We start from the raw sequence: 25,400 nt of genomic DNA, 5'->3' as shown, positions 1-25,400 counted from the left end.
TCTGGGAGCTTGCGTCTTGCCATCTGTAGAAAGCTTTGCAGGTCCCCTGAAGTGCGCGTGGGCCCCAATTCTCAGAGACCAGCTGTGGCTCCTTTCCCTCGCTTCGGCCAGAGCCTTTCCAAACTTGCAGTCACCGCTCACTGGCCAGTCGATCTGTTTACACCCCACAAGGGTCTTCCTGCTTGCTCTTTCTGCATGAGTTTATTTCCCAGCACTTGGTGCCCTGCTGACAGAGGGATGCCCAGACCAACCAGGATGACCTGGCGGCTCTGTCCTGACTGCAGAGGAACACACCCCGGTGAGTCGCTGGGCTGTGGCACCCAACGGGGAAAGAGAGACAGAGGGACAAAGCATAGGGACGGAGACGGGAACTCGGGTGCCTTAAGTGGACACACACATACTGGCTCCTTCCTTGGTATTTATCTCATGGCTGGCCAGCCCAATTCTCCTCCAAATTAATCACCTGCTATCAAATCAGATCTTTCAGCAATAGACTTCTTACCATGATTTCAACAATATTGATTAACGAATTATATGCAAACAGCCAAGTCACTGCTGCCCAAGGGCTTTCCTAGTGAAAAATGACTCCTTTGCCTCTAACTCCAGTGCTGGGGGTCTTAAATATTTTAGTGTTAACGTGACAGCAAAAACCTAAGCCCATGTGTCACCTTCGAGACTCCCTCAGGGTGGGTGGGGTGGAGGGTGGTGGAACGCCCAGTCCCTCCCTGATTCGAGTCACCAGTATGATTCCATCGTATCTGCCTACTTCCTGGCACACTCGCAAGTCTTCACCAGGAATGAGGAAAAGCATGGTCAAGTTCACCCCAGTTGGGGGCCTCACCCCAATCTTCCCAGGCATGTCAAAACTGTCTCCTGTTCAACAAAGATGAGAATTTGACATCTGCCCGAGGGGGGGCTCTTATCTCCGCCCCCCATCGCCGAACATCCTCTGGGTCGGGCAGATGAAATCATAAATTTATAACACAACATTACTTCAATTTTCCTCTTCATTTACTGCTGTGCAGTCCAGCTCTGCTCCAGCGGTTCACAGCCCCAGCCACATGGGGGAAACCGGCTGGCTGCGTATCCATAGCACATTACAGCAGACCCACGCGGGCGCTCCATCAGGTCACATCACGTTGAGACGACCCGGCCACCGCTTCCATGAGCAGCCGGGCCCCTCCCTCACTGGCCACTGCACGATTTATTTGCTCCAGTACTCTGGATGCCCCATCAAGCCCACAGTAATTATCTCTTGTCAAAAAAGGAAAAAACCAAGCCTTCTGCCTGGATGACCACCTTTCTTGCAGACAGGCTTTCCATTGTGGGGGGAAAAAAAAATCAGAAATCAGCAAGAGAATTTGAAGCTGCCAGTTGGCTCATTTGGGGCACCCCCCTTTTTGGGATGCTGGCGGAATTCTCAGAATTGTGGTTCTAGATCTTTGTTCCAACCCTAGAAGATGTCTGCACATGACTCATCCTTTTCCAGGCTCTGTTACTCAGCTACTGAAGAGTCACAGAAAACGGCTCCCACCAGGCCCCCAACTTGAAAGAGACAAGAGACGGGGCTGTTTATCCAGGGAGCTGCCAGCGTGTGACACATCTGCTGCGTGGCGTGCAGAGCATTGCCTGGGGCACCACGGTGGCTCCGTGAGGTCTGCATACAGATGCGACACCAAGTGCCAAGGGCCCTTTCCAGGCCATAGTCTACAAGGACGCTGGGCCCCAGAATCATCCGGAGTTGCAGGGGTTCCTCCAGACCTGTGCTGTCCCATTAAAGTTTAATTTAATTTAAATTATATAAAAAGCCCCATCTTAAATGCTCAACAGTCACACGCAGCTAGCGGCCACCATCTTGGGCGGTGCAGATATACGACCTTTCTACCAACGCAGAGAGTTCTAGTGCGTTGTGCTGCTCTAGATGGAAAATGAAAAGCTGAATTCTGAGTTTCCTCTGTTCACTAGAAAACAGCTGAACAAATGGAGACCTCCTTGGGGATGACCTCAAACAGATATTTTGGGGAAAGACAAATCCCAGTTGAAATTACAAATGAGTCTAGGCATGCGGCTCTATGTTCCAGCCAATCTCCTTCTGATCAGTGAAAGCCAGCAGATTAGAGCTCTTCATCCCTTCCAGACAAAAAAAAAAAATTTTTTTTTGCTTTCATTTCCGAGGGGCTTAATGTTGGGGAACACTGGGTCAGGATTTCACAGCGCTGCTTAGAATGCCTCTGGCTTTCTTCAGCTGGTCAGCAATCTCTCTCCACTTCTGGGACCGCAGGGTGAAGCTTTTCTTCAAAGCCTCAGCAATGAGGTATTTCTCTATCACTGCTACCAAACATGTTAAATAGTGTGTGCCCGGCGAGGTCAAGATAGCTAGAGGCAGTAGGATTATATGGCTGAGAAGGCCAAGAGGAATCAGATATATCAACGATAATCATGTTTGCTTTTATTAAGTCCACTTTCATTAAGAAAAACCAAACCGATTCTAGTGCACTGGGTGGGCGAGGCAGCGAACAAAGTCTGAGAGCTGCAAAAATACCTTTCCTAAGGGTCTTAGCTGATTTTGGTTTTGTCGAGCTCAAAGGCAGGGAGACTGACCTAAGGATGATTCCTCCTCTTCTCTCGTACACTTTCTTAAAGGAATTCCCATTGGGCTGATTATTCCACGATTCTGTCAAAGGCTGTGAAAGCTAAAACCAAAACAGCTGTAGGTCTCCTCCCAAGAACGTTTGCTGCCACAGCAAGAGAGATCAAGAAAGAATAACTGCAACTATACGCTCATCAGCCTCTCTCTGATGAGACCTCCCAAAGTACGGAGACAATCTTGAAGGGTATTTAAAAATTAGTTCCACAGCTTCCAAGTCATTTATAGACCAGAGTGTCTGCTGTCTCACGAGGATGTCTACTCCCTGATATCAGACTTCTTTCTCTGGTGCCTCCTAAGCATCTAGAACAATGCCTGGCACTTAGGAGGTACTCAGTAAATATTTGTTGAATGAATGGATTTTAAAGCTTTAATGGGTTAGTCTCACTTCTAAAAATCCCTAACAGTGTTATGTATTTTTCTGCTCTTTCGACGATGAAAGTTTAAATCACTGAAACCTCATCTCATTAACACACTTAAAAAAAAGTGTTTCTGCGTGAGCCAAGTTCATTAGCCAAACTGTGGGTGGTGGCAATGGTGGTGATTCTAGGACTGATAGGCAGGCCTAGTGCACCACAGAGATGGTGACCCAGGTGACTGATGGAGTCAGGTCAGGCCATCTTGCCAAAGGATTAGACTTCATTGGTGACATCACGTTAAGGGAAGAAGCAAGAAGCAAGGGCTTGTTACAGCACAGCAGATGGCACTCCCCTCGACCAAGAGTCCAGAGGCCCAGGGTGCCAAACTGCGCCAGTGGGTGAAAGAGAGGGCAGCCCTGGGAGTTTCTGGTGAGCGCAGCAGAGAAAGCTCGGTGAAGACCCAAGCCTGGCTGGGGAGGCAACAGGCCAACCAGATCGTGAGACTGTGAGTTTGTTCCCTGGGTGGTGGTCTGATTCCCCCTTCTGCCTAGACCTCAGGCTGAGCTGGTTCCCAACTGGGGACACATTTGGGGACCTCTCAGGAGGCGTTGTCTCAGCAGGCATCTAGATGTCCTCAACATAGTAGCTGGGGAATTCAGGAGGGCTGGGAGCTGATGAGGGCTGGAGTCCAGTGCACAGATCTTGTTGGGAGGTAGAAATTCAAAGATCATCCAACTCCCTTGGCTGGGGGTCCAAGGAGGAGGCTGCAGGTACCACGGCACAAGTCACACACAGACGCAGGTCTAGCTATGTTCTCGGTCCCAAGTGGCAGGGTGTTGGATACCTACTTGGGTGGTAATTTGCCCGGGGCTCCCCAGTACCTTACTAATTAACAGCTCCCAGTTTGAGTATATATTACTGTATTTTGTTGATTAGAAGACACACTTTTTTTTTTTTTCACATCTTAACATCCTGAAAGTGGGATCCGTCTCACAATGTGGTTTAGTTAACAGTATATATTTTTTCTTTCCAGATGGTACACAAGGTGCATTCCGCCACCCACGGCAGCTTGAACCTGACAAAATACAGCACTGGGTGGGCACGATACAGCTTCATTTATCCTCAACAGCCCCATGAAATGAGGGTTCCCATATCCCTATGGATGGGGTAACTGAAGGACAGAGAAGACTGTCCCTCCAAAGTCACACAGCTGACCAGACGAGAAGTCCAGATCTCCTGATTCTGAAGTGCTGAGCCCTTTCCTGTGGTCCACACAGCCCGCCTTGGTGGAAGCCGGACCCACACCATCAGTTCCACCCGAAGAGCTCTCTGCTTGCTTGGGGGTGGAGGAGAGCCTCGGTGACCTGAGGGGCCCTGCCTGGGGCAGGGGGGTTTCGCCTGGTGGCAGCCTCAACCAGAGCTACATGGGCAAGAGGCCAAACCCTTAAGTAGCAAGGGTATGGGGGATGGGGATGAACTGGGGGAGGCTATGACTCAAGAACTAATAGACTCAACCACAATGACATTTTAAACCAGCTATTACTACCTCTTTACTGCAGCTCAGGGAAGTCATAACTTGAAACGTGAGAGAACAAAGTCGGGGAAGATGAGTGAGCACCTGGCATCCATCACATTTCCATCCCTCAGAGAGCAGGAACCAACCAGATGGCATCTGGAGAAGCACGGGGACCATGTGGGTCTGCCCACCACCAACTGTGGTCCGAGCCACCCGGCCACCACCTCTCGTCACACACGCGCTGCCTGGACCTGCCCAGCAGCCGCCTTGCTGGCCCTCAGGGCTCCACACCAGGACCCTCGCATTCCAAGCTATTTCTTCTGTCTGCATGGCCCTTGGCTTGCTCATCCTTCTCTTCCTAGCTGAGATGTCACCTCCACTGGGAGGTGTTCCCTGATTCCTCCAACTAGTTTCCATTCCTCATTATGTGCCCATAAAGCACCTCACGACTCTCTCTATTATGAGTAATAACGTACCCATGTGATGAGCTGTTAAACGTCACCTCTCTCACTAGACCACAAGCTCCATGAGGGCAGGGACCACATCTGCCTTGTTAGGCACTGTCTCCCAGTGCTGGCCCTGGGCCAGGAACGCAGTAGGTGCTCAAGGACTATTTGCTGTTGAATGCCTCCTGCGGTCAACAAGGCACCTGCCTGGGCTCCCATTATGAAACCATTGGTCTGTGGAGCCCTGAGCCCTTGCTTGGCATCTGGGGAGAATACAGCTGCTGCACCTTTGCTCTTTGGCAACTGACATGAGTGAGCAGGCTTTGCTCCACACCTCTGCTTCCCCAGGAAGAAAACCTCCCCCAGGCAAGCAGAGAAAACCGTGGGGTACATGATACCTCACATAAAGGGTATCAAGTGAGAGGCAGAAGGGTGGGGGCGCTTCTTGAAGATCTGGATCCTAAAAAGCCATTTGATGCCCTAGGGACTTTACACTCATCATTTAAAATTCAAGGCTCTGAAAGCCAGCAGGCAGTAATGGGCTCAACTCTTTTAAGATTTTATTTTAAAATTTGGAACTATTAATCCATTTGGGGTTTCTTTTGGTATATAACATAAGGTAAGGGCCACATACAAATTATTTTTAGAGCAAGAGCTACACAAGTATCTTACAGTCAACCAGGAAATCACTCTCATTGAGTTTTTAAAATTAATTTCTTTATAATAATTAAACTCATACATAGAAACACATTTAATTTAGGCTCCTTAACTTTTTCTATCAACAGGTGCCTTCCTATATGCCACACTATTTTAATTACTGTAGTTTTGGACTATGTTCTGATATTTGGCCAAACTCTCTTTTTTCTCATTTCTCTTTTTAAAAAATTTTCTTATTTATTCTCATGCGTTTCTTCTTCCAGATAAGTGTTAGAATCATTTGGCCAATTTTTAAAGAATTACAATAGGAATTTTCCTTGAAACTCTGTTAAAGCTAAAAAATTAGCTTTAACATCTTAGCCATTTTGAGAATTCTCATGGCATCCTTTTCCATTTTTTAAAGCTTCCTCAAAATAACTTTACCTGCCTTGTTACTTCCTCAGACAAATAGATACAATTTTTTTAAAGGTCTAAATTCTAAAGCCAAGAAAAGTTTTATAAATTTAAAACTGAGCCAAGAATGATTTAAACAGCAGCAAATCTGAAAATACATAAAGAGCTTATCAAACAATATAGAAGAGGGACTCTTAGCCAATCCAAATGAAACCCATTAAAACTAGACAGACCGTGTGCCTGAATGGAATTTTACCATTAACTACCATTTATCCCATTTAATTAGTATTTTCCTGACACACAATAACTTGCACTAAAATACCGTTCTCTCGCCTTGAAATTTCTAATTATTGTTACGACCCACACCATTATGCTTCTCCACTGCTTTCTCCATCTTTCATGCCATTTAAGCGGCAAGATTTTCAATTATCTATGCAGGACGGACAGAGATACCTTTGAGGAAGGGGCATAATATGCAACTCAATTTCTCTAAAAGCCAGGAGAGATCATTTTTCATCAGAACAAACATATTTTGTCTTTCATCATTTTTTTTTTTTGCAAATAAAGAATAAAACAGGTTATTTAAGACATCCATTTAAACACAAATTTGATATCCCAAGAGAAAAACGTTAATCACTTAAATAGACAGGAGTATCGCCCACCATTACCACATCCCCTCCTCTCCCAAGTTTTAGAAAATGTAGCCTCGGCTCACATAAGTTAAGCCAGCCAGGAGTCCACAGGTCTTTAAGAACTCCCAGTCAGCAGAGAGGGCTGAGGCAAAGAGAGTAACTTTTCCTCCTTTTGAAAAAGGGAGTGGAAAGGGGAAAAAATAATATCAAGTACCTTCTATGAGCCAGGCATGGGACAAGATGCCTATCTATCTAGTTGTCTGCCTATCTATCTATCTATCTATCTATCCATCTCTGCTAACTTAATGGTCACAACTGTCCTGTAAGAGGGGATGTCACCCTCATATACAGATAGGGAAGCTGAGCCTCAGACAGGTAAAGCCGTTTGCCCAACTGGAAGGCGACCCAGGCCCCAGGGTCTGGCCCAGACTCACCCAGCATCCCCATGCCAAGCATGAACGCATCCATGGTGTAAGGCAGTCCCCGGGCCCGGCCTCTCGTCCCAGGCGGGAACATGACTTCCTTCGGTTGAGCCTTCTTACATTCTACCTGTTAAACAGAAAGGCGAACAAATGAGATGCAAACGAATTCCATGTAAATGTCAAAGGCAGAACTGATCTGGTTACCAGCTCAGATATTTTTAGCCTTGCTCCTTACTCACTGTAAAAATAGTCGCGCCGAGTAAATGGCCTGCAAAATAAATACTGAAGAAAACACACCACTTGTGCAAATCCTGCAAAAACCTACAAGGATGAGATTGGGTTTGGAGGGGCGGCAGGGACATCAGCTGAAGATGCCCAGGTGTGGGCTGGAGCTCAAATTGAAACCTGCGCAGAAGGCGTGAGAAGGCGGGCGATGGCTGTTGGATGCGTCTGTGACTAATAACAACAGCAATGGTAATAATCCGTCATTATCATTCAGCCCTTTACATGTTTACACATTCCTCTCGGGCTCCATCAGGTCAGTGATTCTTCATAGCAGGCCACTTGCTATGAAGTCTCATTAAATAGACAGGCCAGTTAGTCTTAGCTCCATTTCACAGATGAGAAAACTGAGCATCAGAAGGCTTGTGTAACAAGCTCTAAGCCATATCCCAGCAGGCGCAGGCCCGGAAGCCAGATTTTTAAAATTTCTAGGTCAGCGATGCCACCATCTCCATAAAACCTGCCCCAGCACACTCCCGAGGGAAGTAATGAGATTAAACGTGGATTACCGGTTTCTTACTTTGCAGCTATGTCTTCAAGTGGTTGCTAATCTTTCCTTTCTGTTTCCCCCTCTGCCTCCAAAATTTCTTAATCCTATTCTGCTCACATCCAGAAGTCATTTACTTAACAACCTTAATGACAGGTAATACAAACCCTAAGAAGTAAGTAAAACTGTTGCCTGTTGAAGTTCCTACACTGTTATCACTAGTGTTCCTTAGGCCCTTGGTGGGCGCTTACTTGCTTTTAGTTTACAGATAGATTTAACAAGCCTTGTTAGCCAGTAATCAATCCCATTGCTGATGAAGATGGGATGTTGTAGAGCAAGGCAGCAGTGCTTAAAGCTGCCGGAACTAACAGCACGACAGCCTGATAATGATGGGGAAAAGATGAGAATCAGGTACCTTATTTTTTTATTTTTTTATTTTTTTTGCGGTACGCGGGCCTCTCACTGTTGTGGCCTCTCCCGTTGCGGAGCACAGGCTCCGGACGCGCAGGCTCAGTGGCCATGGCTCACGGACCCAGCCGGGGCACGAACCCGTGTCCCCCGCATCGGCAGGCGGACTCTCAACCACTGCGCCACCAGGGAAGCCCCAGGTACCTTATTTTAAAAAGCAGTCTGGGGCCATATAGTATAGAAGCCAAAACTTCACATAGCTCAACAGCTGCTGAGGGTCACTATCACACATTAAATCACTATTGCTCACGGCATGTCTGAGAGATGAAGAAAAAGTTAAATTGTGTGCAGTGTACTTTGTTTTAAAAAGGACCTACACGGGTTATCCATTATGGAGATATTCTCATTCCAAATACTTCAATTAAAAGATATTTTAGTGCTTAAGGCTAGGAGGAAGCTTTAATTACCTATAATATTAACTCCTCTTTCTTCAAAGACGCCGGATAATAAGTATTTACTGTTGCTCTTTAAAGAATGATCACCACGCAGGCTTTAAAAAAATGGACAAAATGGTTCAACGGTCACGACTGATATGTTTAATACAAAGAGTTTTTATAGAGTCAAAGGAAAGAGATGAGCATCTCCACAGAGAGGTGGGTAAAGGACTCGAACAGGCAATTCAAACATGGCTAATAAAGAAGCCTACATCCCCACATGTGTGCTTTTTGAAACAGCAAAAGCCGTAAATGTATACACTTCCTGCAACCAAGAGACCCTACTTCCAGGGATTTATCCTGCAGGGAGGAGGCTATTCACCACAAGCATTAATTATAATTTTTTTTTTTAAAAAAGGAAATACCCTAAATGTCCAAGAACAGGGAGTTAGGCCGAGTTTGGTTCATCCAAGCTGATTGAAAGCTACACAGCTACAGAGAAGCAGGCTAATAATAACATACGCGGGTACTGGGAAACCCTCAGTCCCAGGCAAACCAGGACGGCTGGTCACCCTAACTGCAAGAGGTGGGGAAAAAAGCAAATTACAGTGCCTTTGGAAAATAAACAAGTGTATATATCCTATAGGGGAAAAGTACTAAAAAATTATGCCGAAGTTGTCTTAGTTTGTTCTTTACTTCCATTGTGCATTCTATTGTTGTTTATTCCTCCAATTTTTTCGCTTCGAGCACTACTGTCGCAAGCGAGGTGGGGTGATTCTCAAGAAATAAATTCATCAGAATTTGGGTCTTTTCGATTTCTCTCATAAGCCCAGAGCTGACGTTGTGCTCCTGGACTCCAGATCCCATCCCTGGGACTCAGAAGCAGGCTGAGAAGCCTCATTTGCAAGAGGCTGCCTGAGCCTGGGGAGATGGGTGTGCTCTGCAGAGGCAGACAGATAATTACCTAACGCCAACACCGGGATCTGGAATAATACGCTAACCAGCTCACTTCCTAATAGCCCTATCGGTGACAATCTACTGCATTGTCTTATGAAAACCTGCTGCCTGTTCCTAGGCAACCTGATCAACGAAATTTTCAGGTTTATACAATTTTCATTTAGGAAACATAAAGGTTAACTGACTGTAATGGGAGTATTTTAAACAAACCCACCTCCTCTTCCTCTCGCAGAACAGGGCTGGCAGCTCTGTGGAATTCTGCTCTGTGTGGGCTAGCGATGTTCCGGGCGGCACCGGCTGCGTGGGTTCTGTCAACCCCTCGCCGTGTCGATGGTAAGCGCTCCCGGAGGCCAGGGGCCGTGGCATGCGCTCTCTCTGGCGGACCCTGCACGTCCCGGGCACTTGGAGTGACAGGCAAAGGCAGCAGTCGCGCTAGGGTGCCTGGCCTGGCCTGGCTGGCACGGAAGGCTTCTCGAAAGATTTCTCAGGACCAGGAGGCCTGCCCCCAGCCCTCACTACCTTTGATGATCTCATATGAAGAAAATACACAAAAGGGAAAAGAGGTATAGCTTTTCTCTCCCTGGATCCTGAGTCCTTGCAGTGGGCCTGGGGCTTGCTGAGGATGAAACTCTGTCCTACTCCCATCAGACTGTGAGTTCTCAGGGCAGGGATCAGGGTCTGCCTCTACTTCCTGGTCCCTCAGTGAGGTTCCATACAGAGCACGGATTGACCTACATGCTCCTTCAGGGAGACCCAGTCTACTTGATGCCACGGTGCTGAGGAACGCGACGGGCCCAGCGAGCGCTAGGCAGCGGGGGTGCAGAGACACACAAGGCAGGGCCCCATCCAAGGGCCGTCAGTCTATGAAAAGAACAGGTCCTGACTGCCCCGTTCTCCTAACATTAAGGCAAATATTCATCTGTCAACCTGTCCCTTGTCACTTCTGGGCCTGTCAGCCTCTGGTACCTCTTGAGTGAGCCTGCATTTGAGTCACCCCCATCCCCGCTCTCCTCCCACTGGGCCCTGGGCAAACCAGAGAACTTGGCAGGAGCACCAGAGTTACAGTCAGAGCCAGAACTCAGGGAACCAGTCCATCTCCGCAGCTCCACGCACTCAGGCCACACGCTGTCCCAGTTTTCTATTGCTGTGCAACGAACTCCCCCACACTTGGTGGCTCTGAGCGATAATTTATCGTGCTTCCTGGTGGCTCTGAGTGCGGAGGGGGCCCAGCGGGGCTCTTCTTGTGGTCGCTCATGGAGCTGTGGTCAGATGATGGCTGGGGCTGGAGCCAGAGGAAGCCTGCCTCGGAGGACAGCCAAGATGCCTTCTTCCCTCCCACGGCGGGCAGTGGACGCTGCTTTGGCTAAGACTGTGCATCGTGGCTTCTCCGTGGCACTCGGTCTTCTCCCAGCATGGTGGCTGAGTCCCCAGAGGGAGTGTCCCAAGGGACCGAGGCTGAAGCCACCCGGCTTCTTATCTCAGCCTTGGGAGTCACACTCTTTCTTCCATCACCTTCTACTGGTTACACTGGGCCAGCCTGGATTTGGTGTAGGAGGGGGACACGCTCAAGGGCATGAATGCTGGGAGGCCTAGGTCACGGGGGCCATCTTTGGAGACTGTCGCACGAGATCAACGGAGAGCAGTGAGCAGACAGGACAGCGGGACCCTTGGTGACGGGCTTGCTGGGGGCTGCCTTCACCATGGGGCACAAGGCAGGGCACTGAGGCTCCCTTCCCAGGGCAGCCCCAGAGACACTCAACTGGCTCCCCAGGTAAAAAGAAGCAAAATAGGAGTGGTTGTCCTGGTGACCTGATCTGCTGCTCCAGCTCTTTCAGCACCGTCCCTTTTACGGTTACACCCCCTCATTTACGGTAAATGCTCCCCAACGCCCACACCCAAAGTGCGCACCCTCAGGCAGCCCTGGTGGGGGCAGAGTCTGAGGGAGAAACGTCTCCGAGGCTTGGGTCTCAGGTCTCCTCCATCAACAGCTCAGACCCCACCTCTGCAGCTTCTCGCCACGGCTGCCATCAATACTGTTTCAAATGGCAGCTGGAGAAAGTCATCTGGGTGGAGGGGCAGAAGACGGAGCGGGAGTTCCGTTGGGATCTGTGCTCGTAAGAAGCCTCAAGGGCCACTTGTGACCAACTGCTCACACCAGGAAGATGAGGCCTCCATTTTCAAGCTTCACGGCTGGCAAAGCCACAAAGTAACCCCACACCGGGGTCCAAATGCCAAGACGTGCCAACCCCCCAAAGCTAGATGGGTTTGCTTTAAAATTCCAGCCTCCAAATATGCTGCTTTGCTTGGCAAACTGGCCTTGGAGGAGAGGGTGTGGCTTCCCTGTAGCCCACTGAACCCTCTTCAATGACAGAACTTCTAGGCTGGGGGCTGTCCCTCCAGAGGGTGAATCGGAGGCTACTGTGAGGGTGACGTGTGGTCCCTGAGCCTCTGTGCAGCTGCTCGTTGGTGCGGGGTGCCTCCGCCCATCTGGGTCCAAAGCAACTCAGCGAGGAGGTCTGTTTCGAACTTTATGTTTAGAAGGAACTTCAAGAGGACAGCACAAAGGACACTGCACACCCCTTACCAGAGTCACCTGTTGTGAGCATCTGGTGGCTTCTGCTCTATCATTTGCACGCTCTTTGTCTCTGTCTATAACCATGTATTTTCCCCTGAACCACCTGAGAGGAGGCTGCGTCCATTACGGTTTGCGTTTCCGAAACATAAAGACATTTTCTTACATGAGCACAGTTCAGTTAGCAACCTCAGGACATTTAGCGTCTATAAAATGCTGTACTCCAGTTCACCCAATGATCCCTTTCATAGCAGTGTGCCCACCTTGTAGAACAGGAAGCTGAGGCCCACGGACATCATACACGGTGCCTGTGGCTTCAGAACCAGTTTATGTCTGGTGGGTCTGGGTTTGAACCCAGGTCCGCCTGGTGTCACGGCCCAACCAAGGCGGGGGACCCCGTGCCACCCCCTCTCGGGGGGGGCGATGCTTGGCATTGGCTTTGGAGAAGGCGCTGGGGCTTCAGCGGGGACAGCTTCCCTGCAGCTACTCTGAGTGGCCGCTGTTGCCCAGCTGGCCCGCAGCCCCTGCCCAGGCAAGCTCCCTGCCGGGCACCTTTTGGAAGAGGCTGGCAGTCGGAGGAGGATGCCACAGTCTGGGAAGTGAAAAGGCTTTTGTTCTTCCTTGGTCTCTGCACAAACGGCCCTGGTCAGCACGTGCCCCAGGGCCAGGAGGGGAGCCTGGCCTGGCCTCAGTCTGGGGAAACCCAAGCCCCGCAGCCGTGGCCTTGATTTACCACCAAGGACAAGGGAGACCTGTGTGGCCTGAGGAAGCCAGCGTTTGCAGCTTCACTTCTTGCCCCAAACAGGTCACGTTAGAACCATTTACTCCTCTAGGGAGAGAGGGGCCTACTTCAAAGGATAAAATAGGTCTCAAAGAGATCAACCTGGACCACGTGGCTGGCAGGAGGGGAGGGGACAGCTGTAGGTCAGGCCTCTCGGGGTGGGCGAGCGCTCGGGGTGGGGTGGGGGATGGCTTGTAGTTTCTGCTGTGGGCACCATCCCTCTGGGGAGCTTCCCAAAAGACACAGACACCTGACCACCGGCATCTCCTCTGACTCAAGCTGCACCCCCTCCCCAGCCAGGTCCCGGAGGGCTCCAGGACAGTACTGCCTCTCTGAAGCCCCAAGCTGACCATCTCCTGCAGCCCCCAGGCTCTGAGCGGAAGGGCGATGACACTCAGGTATAAAGATTCTGGGGTCCTGCCCCGAGCCAGCAGCTCCCCAGGCTCTCTAGTGAGGCAGGTGGGGTGAGCTGCACCCCAGAAACCACACACAGCCCCCCACTGTGGTGTCCCCCATCACAGCCCTTCTTCCTCCTGCCCGCTGCTCTCTCTCGCCCTCTCGGCCAGTCACAAGCCTTTCTGGAGACTCCAGGAGGGTGGACCCTTCACGGGGCTCTTGCCCTCAAGGATCCTGCAGAGCAAGACAAAGCCTAGACAAGCTCCTTGGGAGGGAACTGAGTCTACTGTCCCGCCCCGCGCATGGTGCCCAGAGCCGGCCTCAGGAGCACGGCGGCTACAGCATGTGCTGGAGAACGTGCAGCAGCTGCAAACGAAGATGAGGGCCCTTGTCCCACCATCACTCAGAGTTTCAGGACGGCAGCTGGGTGAACGCCTGGCCTGAGACACCATCGCGCCGGGGGCAGCAACCACACCCTGGAAATCCTGGCAGCCGCCCTGGGAAGACCCAGCCCTTGACTCCAGCGGGAAAGGGCATCCAGCCGTCTGGCTATACCTGCGCCTCACTAGTGCCAGCTCTTGTGCCCTCTGCCAATGCAGAGAGGACCCCCAGACATCTCCATCAGACACTGTCCTTGTAGACAGGGAGCAGCGTTCGGCCAAGCATCAGAGGACCCACTTGTATGGATAAGTTGTCTTGTTCCAATGCAAAGGGGTCCTCACAGATAGGGGACCCCCCCACCAATGGAGTCTAAGGAAGAGGGGGTTACTGTGCAAACCGAAATGGAAATGCCAGCCTGGGAAGTGAAGGAGGCCAGCAGAAACGTCTACCTTCAAAGGACACACGCTTGCTATAAGTGGCCCAGACCCATTCGTGACAAGCACTGAGAGCCCCACCGGACATAGAATCTTGACTCCCCTCTCTGGGCAGCAGAATTACTCTGGAGAAGAAGGAACATACTGTATATTGAGCACTGCCCATATGCAAGGCGTAGTCACGACATCCTCGTGTGTGTGTGTGTGTGTCTCTGTGTATACATATATAATGTAGAACATATGTCACGACACATACATGTAACACATAAAGCATAGCGCCTGGCACACAGAAGTCCTCCAAGAATGCCCAGTGTTCTCGACACCCTCACTAATCGACTCCCCGTTTCCTCCGTGAGTTGGCCTGACTCACCCCATGGTTAGAGTAGAAAAGGAAACTGAGGCTTCGAAGAAGGATTTGTCCAAGGCCACAAAGCCAGATAATGACAAAGCTAGGATTCAATCCTAGGTCCTCCAATTCAAAACCCCTGTCCCCACCTCTCGGCCTCTGGCCAGCCCTTCCCTACCTCCCTCTACCCACCCGTCAAGGCCCATTCGGAAGTTGTTCCTCCCACAAGGCCATCCCCGATCCTAGTTCCAGAATTAATTTCCCCACCACTTCTGGGACTAATTTCATCCACTGTTTCCTCTGCTCAGTATTTTATTAAAATCAGCGATGGCAAAGTGAAAACAGTCATAAACCAATACCATTAGCACCTCCTACTCAGCAGGCAGGGCTGCGTGGGGACACAGATGAATTCAGGATGTCGCTCAGAGTCTGGGCAAGGAATGGAGAGGAGCTGGTCCCTAACCCTGTCCGGAGACACATGCCCGGTGTCCACCGCAGCCTCCAAGGGGTGCCCAGATCCAAGGGGGCCTTGTCCTGCAGCCCAGCCTAGAGGCTAAGGTCCCTGGTTTTGTCTCTGCTCCACTGCCAGCTCTGAGCTGGGACCAGCTGCCTGACTTCCCTGTGCCTCGATTTTCTCATCTGTATAACAGAGTAACAGCAATGCCCACCCCACAGGGCTGCAGTGAGCTAAGAAATTAAACTAGCTAATCCTGTAAGTGCTCGCGCTGGATAAAGTTAGGTGGGTCACACCTGACTGTCTTCCACGTGGAGCCTAGGTGCGAGCCTTTCAAGGTGATAAAGCTAGTTCACGTCTGCGCTTAAAACGTAAATCCCAAAGCCTGGAGAGCACAGCGGAAGGGAGAAAGTGGCCGCCACCCCGCAGGCATGCTGCCACTAACTTTCTCCCTGACCTCCCCAACCTGCCGGCCGGAGAGGCCCGTCTTCCTGCTTTCATCAGCAAGGTGTGCTGAGGGAGCTTCCTAGGCTGCACTATTTGGGGAAAAAGCTGATGGTGGCAGCAGCAGCTGTTTTTTTTTTTTTAAATTTCTGGGAACCTGCAAGGGCATTTCAAAGTGAAAAGAAACCTCCGCCTCCAGCAGGTGCCCAAATTCTGCCACAAGCCGCGTGTTTATCCCAGTCTGTGGTGGGCGTTGCCAGAGACCCTGCCCAGGCCTAATTTCATTTCTCAATTCAAAAGAAAAGAAAAGAAAAGGGCAGCTTGGGCATCAGCTCACGCGTCCCCGGGAAATCGGGCAGGGCAGGTGAGTGCAGTCAAAGGCCCCAGAGAAGGGGAGCAGAGCAGCCTCTTCCAGGCGTCTCCAGGCCCCCTCCCGACCCTGTACCCCCTGGGAGGCAGGGGTAGCACTCATGGAAAAGCCCAGAGGCCTTCGGCACTGAGATACTGAGAAGGATGCTCCGCTCTCCCCAGCCCCCCTGCAATGACCTCACCAGAGGACAGATGAAGGGCAAACGAGCCAGAGCTCAGGCAATGGGGAGGCCACCTCCCTGCAGGCCAAATTACTTCTGCCTCAAGAGCAACAGACATTTACCACCCAACCACCGCAGCCCTCCCTGCTGCCTTCCCCCACTTCCCTCAACATAGACATCCCGCTGCTCGCACAACAGAGCTGGTACAAACAGCTGATACACAAACAGCACGCGTGGAGGGGTGCGCACGCATGCGCGATGGGGGGTGGGCGGGGGAAGGACCGCTCCCTCTCCCATGTAAACACGAGATTCATTTATTAGGTGCCTCTCTGGCGTTTCCTTTTTTTTTTTTCCTTCATCCTGCTTGTTTAATGTTACATTTGACGTTCTCATTTTATAGATGGCAACAGAGTCAGAATGGATGGCTAAAATTAGCTTACGAGTGAGAATGACGCTACAAATAGGATGGTGAACGCAGAAGCCTAGTTAATTCCACTCACATTACCTCCCCCCTCCATGCCCCCCACTTTTGGGCTGGTGCCCAACTGAGCTCTCAGGCCTCAGGCTGAGGAGGGGCAGCTGGAGGGAGGGGAAGCATGCTGGGTCACTGGGGCACCCTGCCAGGGTCAGCACCCACCCCAGCCTGGGGCCTCCGCGGACCACCTGACCCAGCACCACAGCCCCGAGTCCAAGAGGCCAACCCAGGACTCTGCTGATCTCTCGTCCTCCTGCCCCCTCCCACCCAGAAGCCCCCGTTCTGGGGGTTAATCCCCCAACTGTGCCCCAGCTGAAGGTGGCAGCCTGAGCTCCCACCAGGCTTTGACCTTAGAAGTGGGGTTTTTGTAACCTCTCCAAAGGATGATTAAGCGGAAGTGTCCGAGTCAGCTTCTCTGGGACCTAGAAAATCCCATCTGCGGGGGCCCTTCTGCTCTGCTCTGCAGGCTGTGTGCCTTCCCCTCTCCTGCGGGACCCTGCCCCCCGGCCAGAGCATAGGAGTACCCACACTCACCCCCTCCTGCCCTGGAGACTCACGTCCCAGACCTGCCCAGGTCTGCACACCTGCATTTTACTGACTTGAAATCTGTCCAGGACCGCCTTACCTTATGATTACATCTTTGTTCAGTATAATGATTCTAAGAATAATGATAGGGGTGATGATGATAGCGAGAGTAAGAAGACTTATCACTTTGATAGAGCGTGCTATGGTCTGGTAAAACCCTTCACAAGTCCGAGTTCCAGCAGTCTCTATGGTAGGTGACACATTACCTGTCGTATGGAGAGGAGGGCCGAAGCACAGAAGCCAAGTAACTTGCCCAAGGTCACAATGAGTAGCAATTAGTGGCTGCACTGTGGGGCACGCAGCAGTGAAGGGTTGGTGGCACCACTGTCGGGAAGGCCTCTTGGATTTACAGCACTCCATTCTGAACGTTCCTTCACTCCCCACCTGCTCAGTGCTTGGAGCCCTCTAGGAATGAAGGCGCTGCTACTTTCCGCAGGCTGCTACCCCAAACCCTGCCGTCTATTTGCTGTCCCCGCCCGCCCCCACCCCCACCCCCCCACCAACTAGTAAAATGCTGACTCGATAGTAGTGAGCCTCGGTGACCACCTTGCTGAGAGCCTTTCCTTGGGCCCATTGAGATAAGCAGACCGCCTCCTCTGAGCTGTATCAGTTTAGGTCAGGAGTTGAAAACTACGGCCCACAGGCCAAATCAAGTAGCCACTTACTTTTGTAAATAAGGTTTTATTTCAACATAGCCATGCCCATCATTTACACACCATGCGTGGCTGCTTTTTGCCCTCTGATGGCAGAGTCGAGCAGCTGTGACAAAGACGTAGAGCCTTGGAGGCTTAATATACTTACTACCTGGCCCTTTACAAAAAATTTGCTGGTGCCCGGCTCAGGCCAAATGGAGGAAACGTGCAGTTACTAAGGAGGGTTTCAGGAAGGCCTATTCCTTCAAGGCTACCAGATTATACACCCGACAACAGAGCAGGCCAAGACCTCCCAGGGCCAGAAACTGAACCAGCACTTCCTAAAGCTGCCAAAGGCAGTGGCCATCATCCGTCCCACCTTTCGGAGGAGGAAACAGGTACAGACAGGTGGGTATTTGCTGGGTCACGAGATAACCAGTGGTGGGTCTGGGATTCGGGCTTGGGCAAGTCCTGGGTGTTTCTAAATGACCCGGCAGGTCCCAACTTGGGGACAAGGACACGTGACATCACTCAAGGATCCAGCCCATCCAGTGTGAGCCTCACACACCTTCAGTCAACACTCCGAGACCCAAGTCAGAGGGGAGGCCCCGACACGGAGAGCTTCCTTGGGAGGAGATCTGGTCTCTGAACACACAGGGAGTGTGCAGCGGTGCCGAGAGTCCCAGACTGGCCTGGTGACCCCGGGCCAGGCCAGCTCAGCTGGCTCCACGCTCTTCCGGCCTGAGGCCCCTCACTCCCGAGTTCTTTCCTTCTGACACTGGATGGGTGATTTGTGACCCAACCCCCCACATTATCTCATTAGCAGTGATCCTCGCCAGTGCGTTCAGACTTCAACGTGCGTACAAATCACTGCGCATCTGTCAAAATACAGATTCTGATTCAGTGCATCAGGGGTGGGGCCTGACATTCTGCATTCCTAACAAGCCTGCCAACTGCCTAGCAATTTTCATAAATTGGATCACCTTAAAGGAACAAGGAAAAGGCCTTTTTAAAGGAATTCTATAGTAATCCTTATGTAAAGCAACTAAAAACTCATCCTTATATTGACCCGTCACATCAATCCAGATTTTTCAATGATGAGGTGGCAGCAGGGTAGAGTGGGAAGGACCCAGGGCTGGAGCCAGAATGACACAGGTTCAAATCCCTGCTCTGCCCTTAGAGCCATGGACTGTGGAAGTCCCTTCACAGTTCTGAGCGCTACTGTCCCCCTCTCTACAATGGGACAATGACCTCGTGCATGTAAGCTGCTGTCACTGTGCCTGGTGACCGCCCATGTCCTGCTGTGGGTCACAAGTGCCCCTGCCTGGCCCCTTTCTAAATGTACCCCGAGATCTCACCCGGTGAGGCGGGCATCGCCTCCGACTCCTTGGAGACGGGGGCTGAGCCAGGCCTCTGAGCGGCCTGGCAGGTCTCTGTCAATTCCCACCTGCCTCCCTGCGGGGCCAGGAGGCACTGGGAGGCTGTGCTGGTGACTAATCAGGCAAGTGTCCCCGCTGCTTCAATCAGGGCCCGCGGCGGGAGGGATGTGTCACCACTGCACCAGCGCCGGCTCGCTGATGTCCGGGGAGGAGCCCCCTCCGGACGGTCACCAGGCGGCCCTGCGTGCGCATCCGTGTGTTTACTGCAGAGGAGCCATGTTTGCGCTGTGCCCTGACTGTGCCAGGTCGGAGGCCGGGGCTGAGTCTCATCGCTCAGGCCCTGAGCTCCGGGGGCAGCCTGCTGCCCCCGTGCCCCTTGCTGACCTGCCTCTGGGGGGTGGGGGAGACGCCTGTGGCCGACAGGGACCCCTTAGAAGCTCGGCCCTTCCTCCCAGCTGGGAATCCGGCCCCGAGCGAGCCTGTGTCCTTGGCCCTTCTCTTAGAAGAACTTGGAACCACCCAAGCCACAGCACGGCTGCCTGGGAGGGGTGGTCAGCGGCCTTGGAAGGCTGTAGCCCGGTGAGATGACCCTTCAGGTCTCTTTCAGCCTGGAGAATGGGGAACAGCCTACTGGGTACCAACGTGAGCTCTGGACCTTAGCTTTCTGGGCTTGAAATCTGCTGCTGCCAGTCGCTGGCCATGTGGCTCTGAGCAAGCTGCTTAACTTCTGTCTCTGCCTCACCTTGCTGATCAGTTAAATGGGGATGATAATTAGTACCTACATCAGACGTGGGTGATAGTCAAATGACGTACAAAAAGCAAACACTCAGCAAAGCACGGAGCTAGCTCTCAAAAATACTGGCTATTCGTAGGATCTCGTGTGGGAGCACCAGGTGGGGCTCTCTGCCCATCCCCCTGCCACCACCGCCACGGAGGCGGCCTCCTTAAGGCCAGGCCTCTACGCCGGCAGTGGGGGTGTGTCAGCTCCTGCAGTCCCGGCTTCCCCGCTCCTCTGCAGCCAGAAGCATTCATGCCTGCTGCCGGCTGTCCTGGACGTCAGGGGAGGGCCCTCATTTGAACAAATGTCCAGGAGATTCACCAGCCACATTAGATGGGCAATGGCTTTGGGAATGACAATGTGCCTCACTGTCACGTGGTCCCTCCCCCAATCCTTTATTCATCACACAATTATTTATACAGGACCTACTGAGTGCCAGGCACACGAGGACTGGGTTAAGAACCAGAAGAGCTGGATTCAGAGTCCTATCTCATCATCAGTGAGACCTCTCCTCTCTGTGAATATGAGAAAATGGTAGCTCCAGGGACTCTGTGGGAACGGAGTGTGTGTGGGGGGGTCCCCGCAGCTCTCTGTTCCTGCCCAATTCACAGAGAGACTGTGGGGCTTCCGGGAGAGCTGTCTTTACAGTTTCGAACCACAGTCCAGTTTACACAACACTCCTACGTGCATTCTCACAACCGCCCCTGTTTCTGCTTGGCAGTCGCTGAGTTCTCAGTCTTTCCGATCTCTCATTTGAATTCTGTCCATAGCACAGTTTAAATTCATTTCCTTTTCTTTGGGCTTAGAAGTAGAAACTAGTATCACAGAATCCAAAGCAATTCAAGGTTCGGGTTTCCCTACCGATGCGCTTCACATTCCACCCTTCGGAGGAGGAGAGCTTGCCGGAGAAGTCCTTTCATCGATCACGATGTGGACCATGGCAAGAGCTAACGTATGTCAAGCCTGACCCTGTGCTTTTGCTATCTCCTCCAGGCCCCAGCCACCCCACGAGGTGGTCATCACAGGCCCTGTGACCAGCAGTGACCCACTGCTTCTCTCTCCCAGCACCTCTAAGTTCCCCTTTAGGGCCTGTACCTGGTGGGGGTGGGCTAGGCACCTGTAGTGACACCTCCATGGGCTTCTGTGTTCCCGACCACTGCACCCCCAACCCATTCCTCTTGCCTACTTCCATTTCGACTTCTTCTCTTAAAGAACAACTACCAGCCCCAGATTCGAAAGGAAACAGAAACCTCACACTTTGCACACAGTTACCTGCCATAGTCGGCCTCCACCTGAGTGGAAAAGAAGGTGACAAGTGTGAAAGATTGGGGACAATGGCTGCAAACCTCTCTGGCTTCAGGCCAGCCCACCGGTTACCTTTCTGGGGCTGGAACTCTTACCTTCTGATTGTCCCCCACATCATCTGGGGATTCGCCTCCCCACTTCCAAGCTCAAACAATCGTCTGTACAGTTCACCTGGCAGCCAATACCTCAAGGCCTGTGCTCCTTCACTATCTGGGTGGCCCTGGGGCATATCCCCTGGCCCTCTGTTTCCCCACAGGAACAGTGGGGAGAAGAAAGCCCTTTCCCACTTTGTGTCTCAGGCTAGTTGCCAAGCCAGTCAACGGTGAAGGGCCGCACATATGCATTTGTGGCAGCGCAGCGAGGCCTCTTGCCAGTCTACACCGGGCTTTCCTGATGAACCATTACATTAAGTCCTGCCAGGACAGGCATGGAGGCTGCCAGCGCCCTGGGCTGCCCCCTCCACTCCCGGCTGCCCAGGCAGCCCTCAGTGGAGTCCGTCAATAGCTGGCCTGGCTAGGAGAGACAAGGTCTCCGGGCACTGGAAGCAGGTTTCCCTTTAAGCCTCCTGTCTCTCTAGACCTGGGTTATTCCTACACACTTATCTCCCCTGTACCATTTTAATGCCTGAGCTGATGCCTCCATACCACAGAACGCAAAGAAATAGTATTTTCGTTTCAGATGCAGATAATGGCTAGGAACAATACGAACAATATTATTATTGTAGTGCCCTGAGAAAAAATTAGCAAGTCAAATATTGAATCAGGCCTGTAGCACCACAGGCTAAGCAGATTGCTTTGATCTTATCCATGCTAAAAGCTCTATTATTTAATTTAAAGTCAGTGAACACATATCAGACCAATATACAACGTGTATCTGAATGCATGTTTCAGAAGCAAAGGAATGTTTTGACTAAAGGAAGAAAATATCAAAGTTACAGCTGCAAGTGAACACAAATTTGCCCTCCCTCTTCTCTTGGGGCTGGAGGTGCTGCTGGCCAACCAAAATGTTTTGGCTCTCAAGGACCTGCTTATGGCTCCAGAAACACCTGCTGAGCTCCCATTTTTTCTGCAACCAACAAGGAAGGGGTTTCTCACCCACCTACTAAATTTGAAGAAGGGAGTTTGAGATCTCAAGTCGGCATGCATGAGCTGCACATGGTATGGCGCCCTCTGGTGGCCATTCCTCTGGTGGCCATTCCGCTGGTAGGCCTGCTGCCCCCGCCCCACCCCAAACTTCAATGATCCAACCCCCTCCCTGTTGAGGGTGCCCTGCCGGGAAAAGGGACTTTAAAGGACCAAAAGGAGGCCAAAGCGGCTAATCATGAGGGTAAAATTATCTAGCTGATCGGAAGGGAAGAACGTTAATTACCCAGCAGGGCCCAGAGAGAGACTCTTATACATGAAGATAAAACTTCATATATAAGATAGACCCCCTCAAAAGCCAATCTAAACAGCAAATGCATACCCTAAGCCAGGGGTCAGCAAATTACAACCTGCAGGTCAAACTGCCCCCCCCCCGCTCCCCCTTTTGTAGAGCCCAAGAGTTAGGAATGATTTTTTACATTTTTAAATGGCAATCAATCAATAAAAATTTGTGACATGTGGAAATTACATGAGATTTCAGTTTCAGTGTCCCTAAACAAAGCTTTATTGAAACATAGCCCTGCTTATTCATGTATATATTGCGTGTGGAAGTTTTGTAGCTGGACAGTCAGTTGTATGGCCGGCAAAGCTGAAAATATATCCTATTTGGCCCTTTGCAGAAAAAGCTTGTCAACTCCCGCCATTCACAGAGCTGAACTGTTAGTCTGGTCCCTACGCCCACGCTGCCCACCTTCTAGCAGGACCAAGCTGCAGCAGTCTGCAGGACAAAGGGTGTATATGGGGGAAGGGAGGTATCACATTTCAGCACAACCCCTACCAACTTACCATTTTATTATTGATTTCATGGAAATGAATCTCACAGACTTTCTCCACAACGTCTTCATTCTCAAAAGTGACAAAGCCAAACCCTAAAGGAAAAAGGAGGGAGAAAAAGACAGAGAGGAGAGGTGAGTTCAGTTCCCTTTGGCCCGCAGGGTCTTTCTTTGATGTCCTGTGGTGGTGACAGGTTCCTGGGATGAGGGCAGATGGATCCCTGGGAAGGGCCTCCAGCTTGAGGAAACGATTTCTAATTTGTACAGAGCACCCTTCCAACAGTGAGGAAAAGTTAACGATTTCCTCCCCCAGGCGGCGGGCACATGTGGTTTACATTTGCCCGGAAGCAAACAAGAAATTTACTTGTCTGTTATTTACAAGGGTCAGAGCCTGCGGCTCATGGCAGGAGGCAGGCGGGTAGGGGACGACCATGGCGGATCACCGCGGGGCCACACTTGCCCCTTCCGTGATTGAATGGCCAGCCCTTGGGTCGGCCTCCAGACGGAGGCGGTTATTTGTCCTTTTCTTCCTGAATTACTTCCTCTAATACCTCATCAGGACATCCTGAGGCCTGGAAGAAACTATTAAAAGTTTCAGGCCTCTGTTCTGCGTAGGCATCCTTTTTCTACTGCTGCTTCAAAAGCGCTGCGGATTTGGGGCAGTTTAAGACTGTTTGATGCCTGCTGTCAGCCTGTCAGCTATGCACTGTATTTACTCGGCTGGAGACAGGCTTTGCTAGACAAGCTGCACTGAAGAATTTTGGCAGGCGCCCGCTGCTCAGCATCCTGAGTGCCTCTCGCTACCCTCCTGCCCCTCGCTTTCTTCTCCTCCCGCCCCCGACTGGGTTCCAGCACGCTGCCCCATCTGTGACCCCACTCGGTAAGCACCGCTTTGACACACAGACCCACTCACAGGATGGCACCCTGCCTCGGATGAAACTGGATGAAACGCAGCTGCAGTGAACACATGCAGGAGCACAGACACCCTGAGGGGGAGGCAGCAGACCTGGGCTCCAGTTCTGACTTTGCATCGAACTTATGTGTCATCCTGGGAAGCCCCTTCCCCCCTAAGCCTCCAGGTTTGAGACTGGACTCTGGGTCCCCCCCCTCAGGTCACAACCCAAATCTCTGCTATGGACTGAATGTTTGTGTTCCCTCAAATTCATATATTGAAATCCTACGCTAACGTGATGGTGTTAGGAGGTGGGCCTTTGGGGGGACATTTAGGTCATGAGGGTGGAGGCCTCATGAATGGGATTAGTGCCCTTATACAAGACATGAGAGAGCCTGCTTTCTCTGCCCTCTGCCATAGGAGGATACAGTAAGACAGCTGTTTGTAAGCCAGGAAGAGGGCCTTCACCAAAATCCTGACCATCCTGGCACCCTGACCTTGGACTTTAAGCCTCCAGAACTGTAAGAAATGAACTTCTGTTGTTTGTAAGCCCCCCAGTCTATGGTACTTTGTAATAGCAGCTCCACTGACCAAGATACTATCTTCCGCAAATATAGGAGCCTGACCGAACGCAAGTCTGGGCACACCAACCAGGAACACAAAAATCAGAACGGCTCTTTTTGTATTATGATAATTAGTGCTTCCTGTCAATGAATACAAATACAGATGCTCCCTTTTTAAGCTTTTGTGTCTATTCCGGGCCCCAGAAATCCCAGGTGGGGAGAGAATCTCTCAAGACCCTCTTTTCTCCAACCTCCCATTCTACCGCCCCCACCTTCTAAGGAACAGCAGGGAATAGGGAGCTGAGGGCACTGCAAACCTATATTACAGCTCCTGCAGGATCTAGAAGATTCCTCGGGAAAGGAATGGAAAAGGCCACTCCCTGCTCTCAATTTCCAGTAAAACAGAGGGCTAGGATGACCACAGAATCGGCAATCACGATCCTTACGATGACATGTAATTTATTACCACACACCAAATACCAGGTTGGTATTCCCAGCCTACACAGCCCATGCCCAGCCCACTACAGACACGTAAGGCTGGAGGTCAGACCCGTCGTGAGGGGCACACGCAAGCGTTCGCCGCACAGGGTCAAAGTTGGCAAGTTTCTCCCAGTTTGGTCCTGGACAAGCTGGGTCTTTGGACACAATGATATTCTGTTTAAAATGAGGCCCAACAGGAAACCTTTCACTAGGTTTGTACACACTCTCTAAACCAGGTCCCTGCAGAGAGAGCTACAACGCTGACCTTCTTCTTTGGCCCTTGGTCCCGTGTGTTATGTGCAGAATGGGACGAGACCACACCCAGAGGCAAGTCTCCGAATGATTTCTCTTTGGGCTTTGCTGTGTTGGCTCCCGAAGCCCCCCTTCAAAGGGGCCTGAAAACCATCAGTTAAACTCT

The 25,400-nt window shown here is 51.4% G+C and overlaps 1 protein-coding gene across 8 annotated transcripts in view; it reads right to left on the bottom strand.

Annotated features, from left to right (window-relative positions):
- MSI2 (musashi RNA binding protein 2) overlaps positions 1-25,400 on the bottom strand; it is a 386,560-nt gene that overhangs the window by 48,774 nt on the left and 312,386 nt on the right. For all 8 annotated transcript variants that reach the window (XR_009537419.1, XM_060133054.1, XM_060133050.1 and 5 more), the window contains exons 8-9: positions 23,061-23,143; positions 7,085-7,199 (exon numbers count right to left, since the gene is read on the bottom strand). Coding sequence is in view for 7 of the 8 variants with exons in the window: in XM_060133054.1 (XP_059989037.1) it covers positions 7,085-7,199; positions 23,061-23,143 (198 nt within the window). In the remaining variant the exon portion in view is untranslated. The remainder of the gene's footprint in view (positions 1-7,084; positions 7,200-23,060; positions 23,144-25,400) is intronic.

The sequence above is a fragment of the Lagenorhynchus albirostris genome, chromosome 20 (genome assembly GCF_949774975.1).
Source record: "Lagenorhynchus albirostris chromosome 20, mLagAlb1.1, whole genome shotgun sequence".
In the NCBI taxonomy this organism is placed as follows: domain Eukaryota; kingdom Metazoa; phylum Chordata; class Mammalia; order Artiodactyla; family Delphinidae; genus Lagenorhynchus; species Lagenorhynchus albirostris.
Note: the sequence above shows the minus strand (reverse complement) of the source record. Positions and strands in the feature narration are given on the sequence as shown.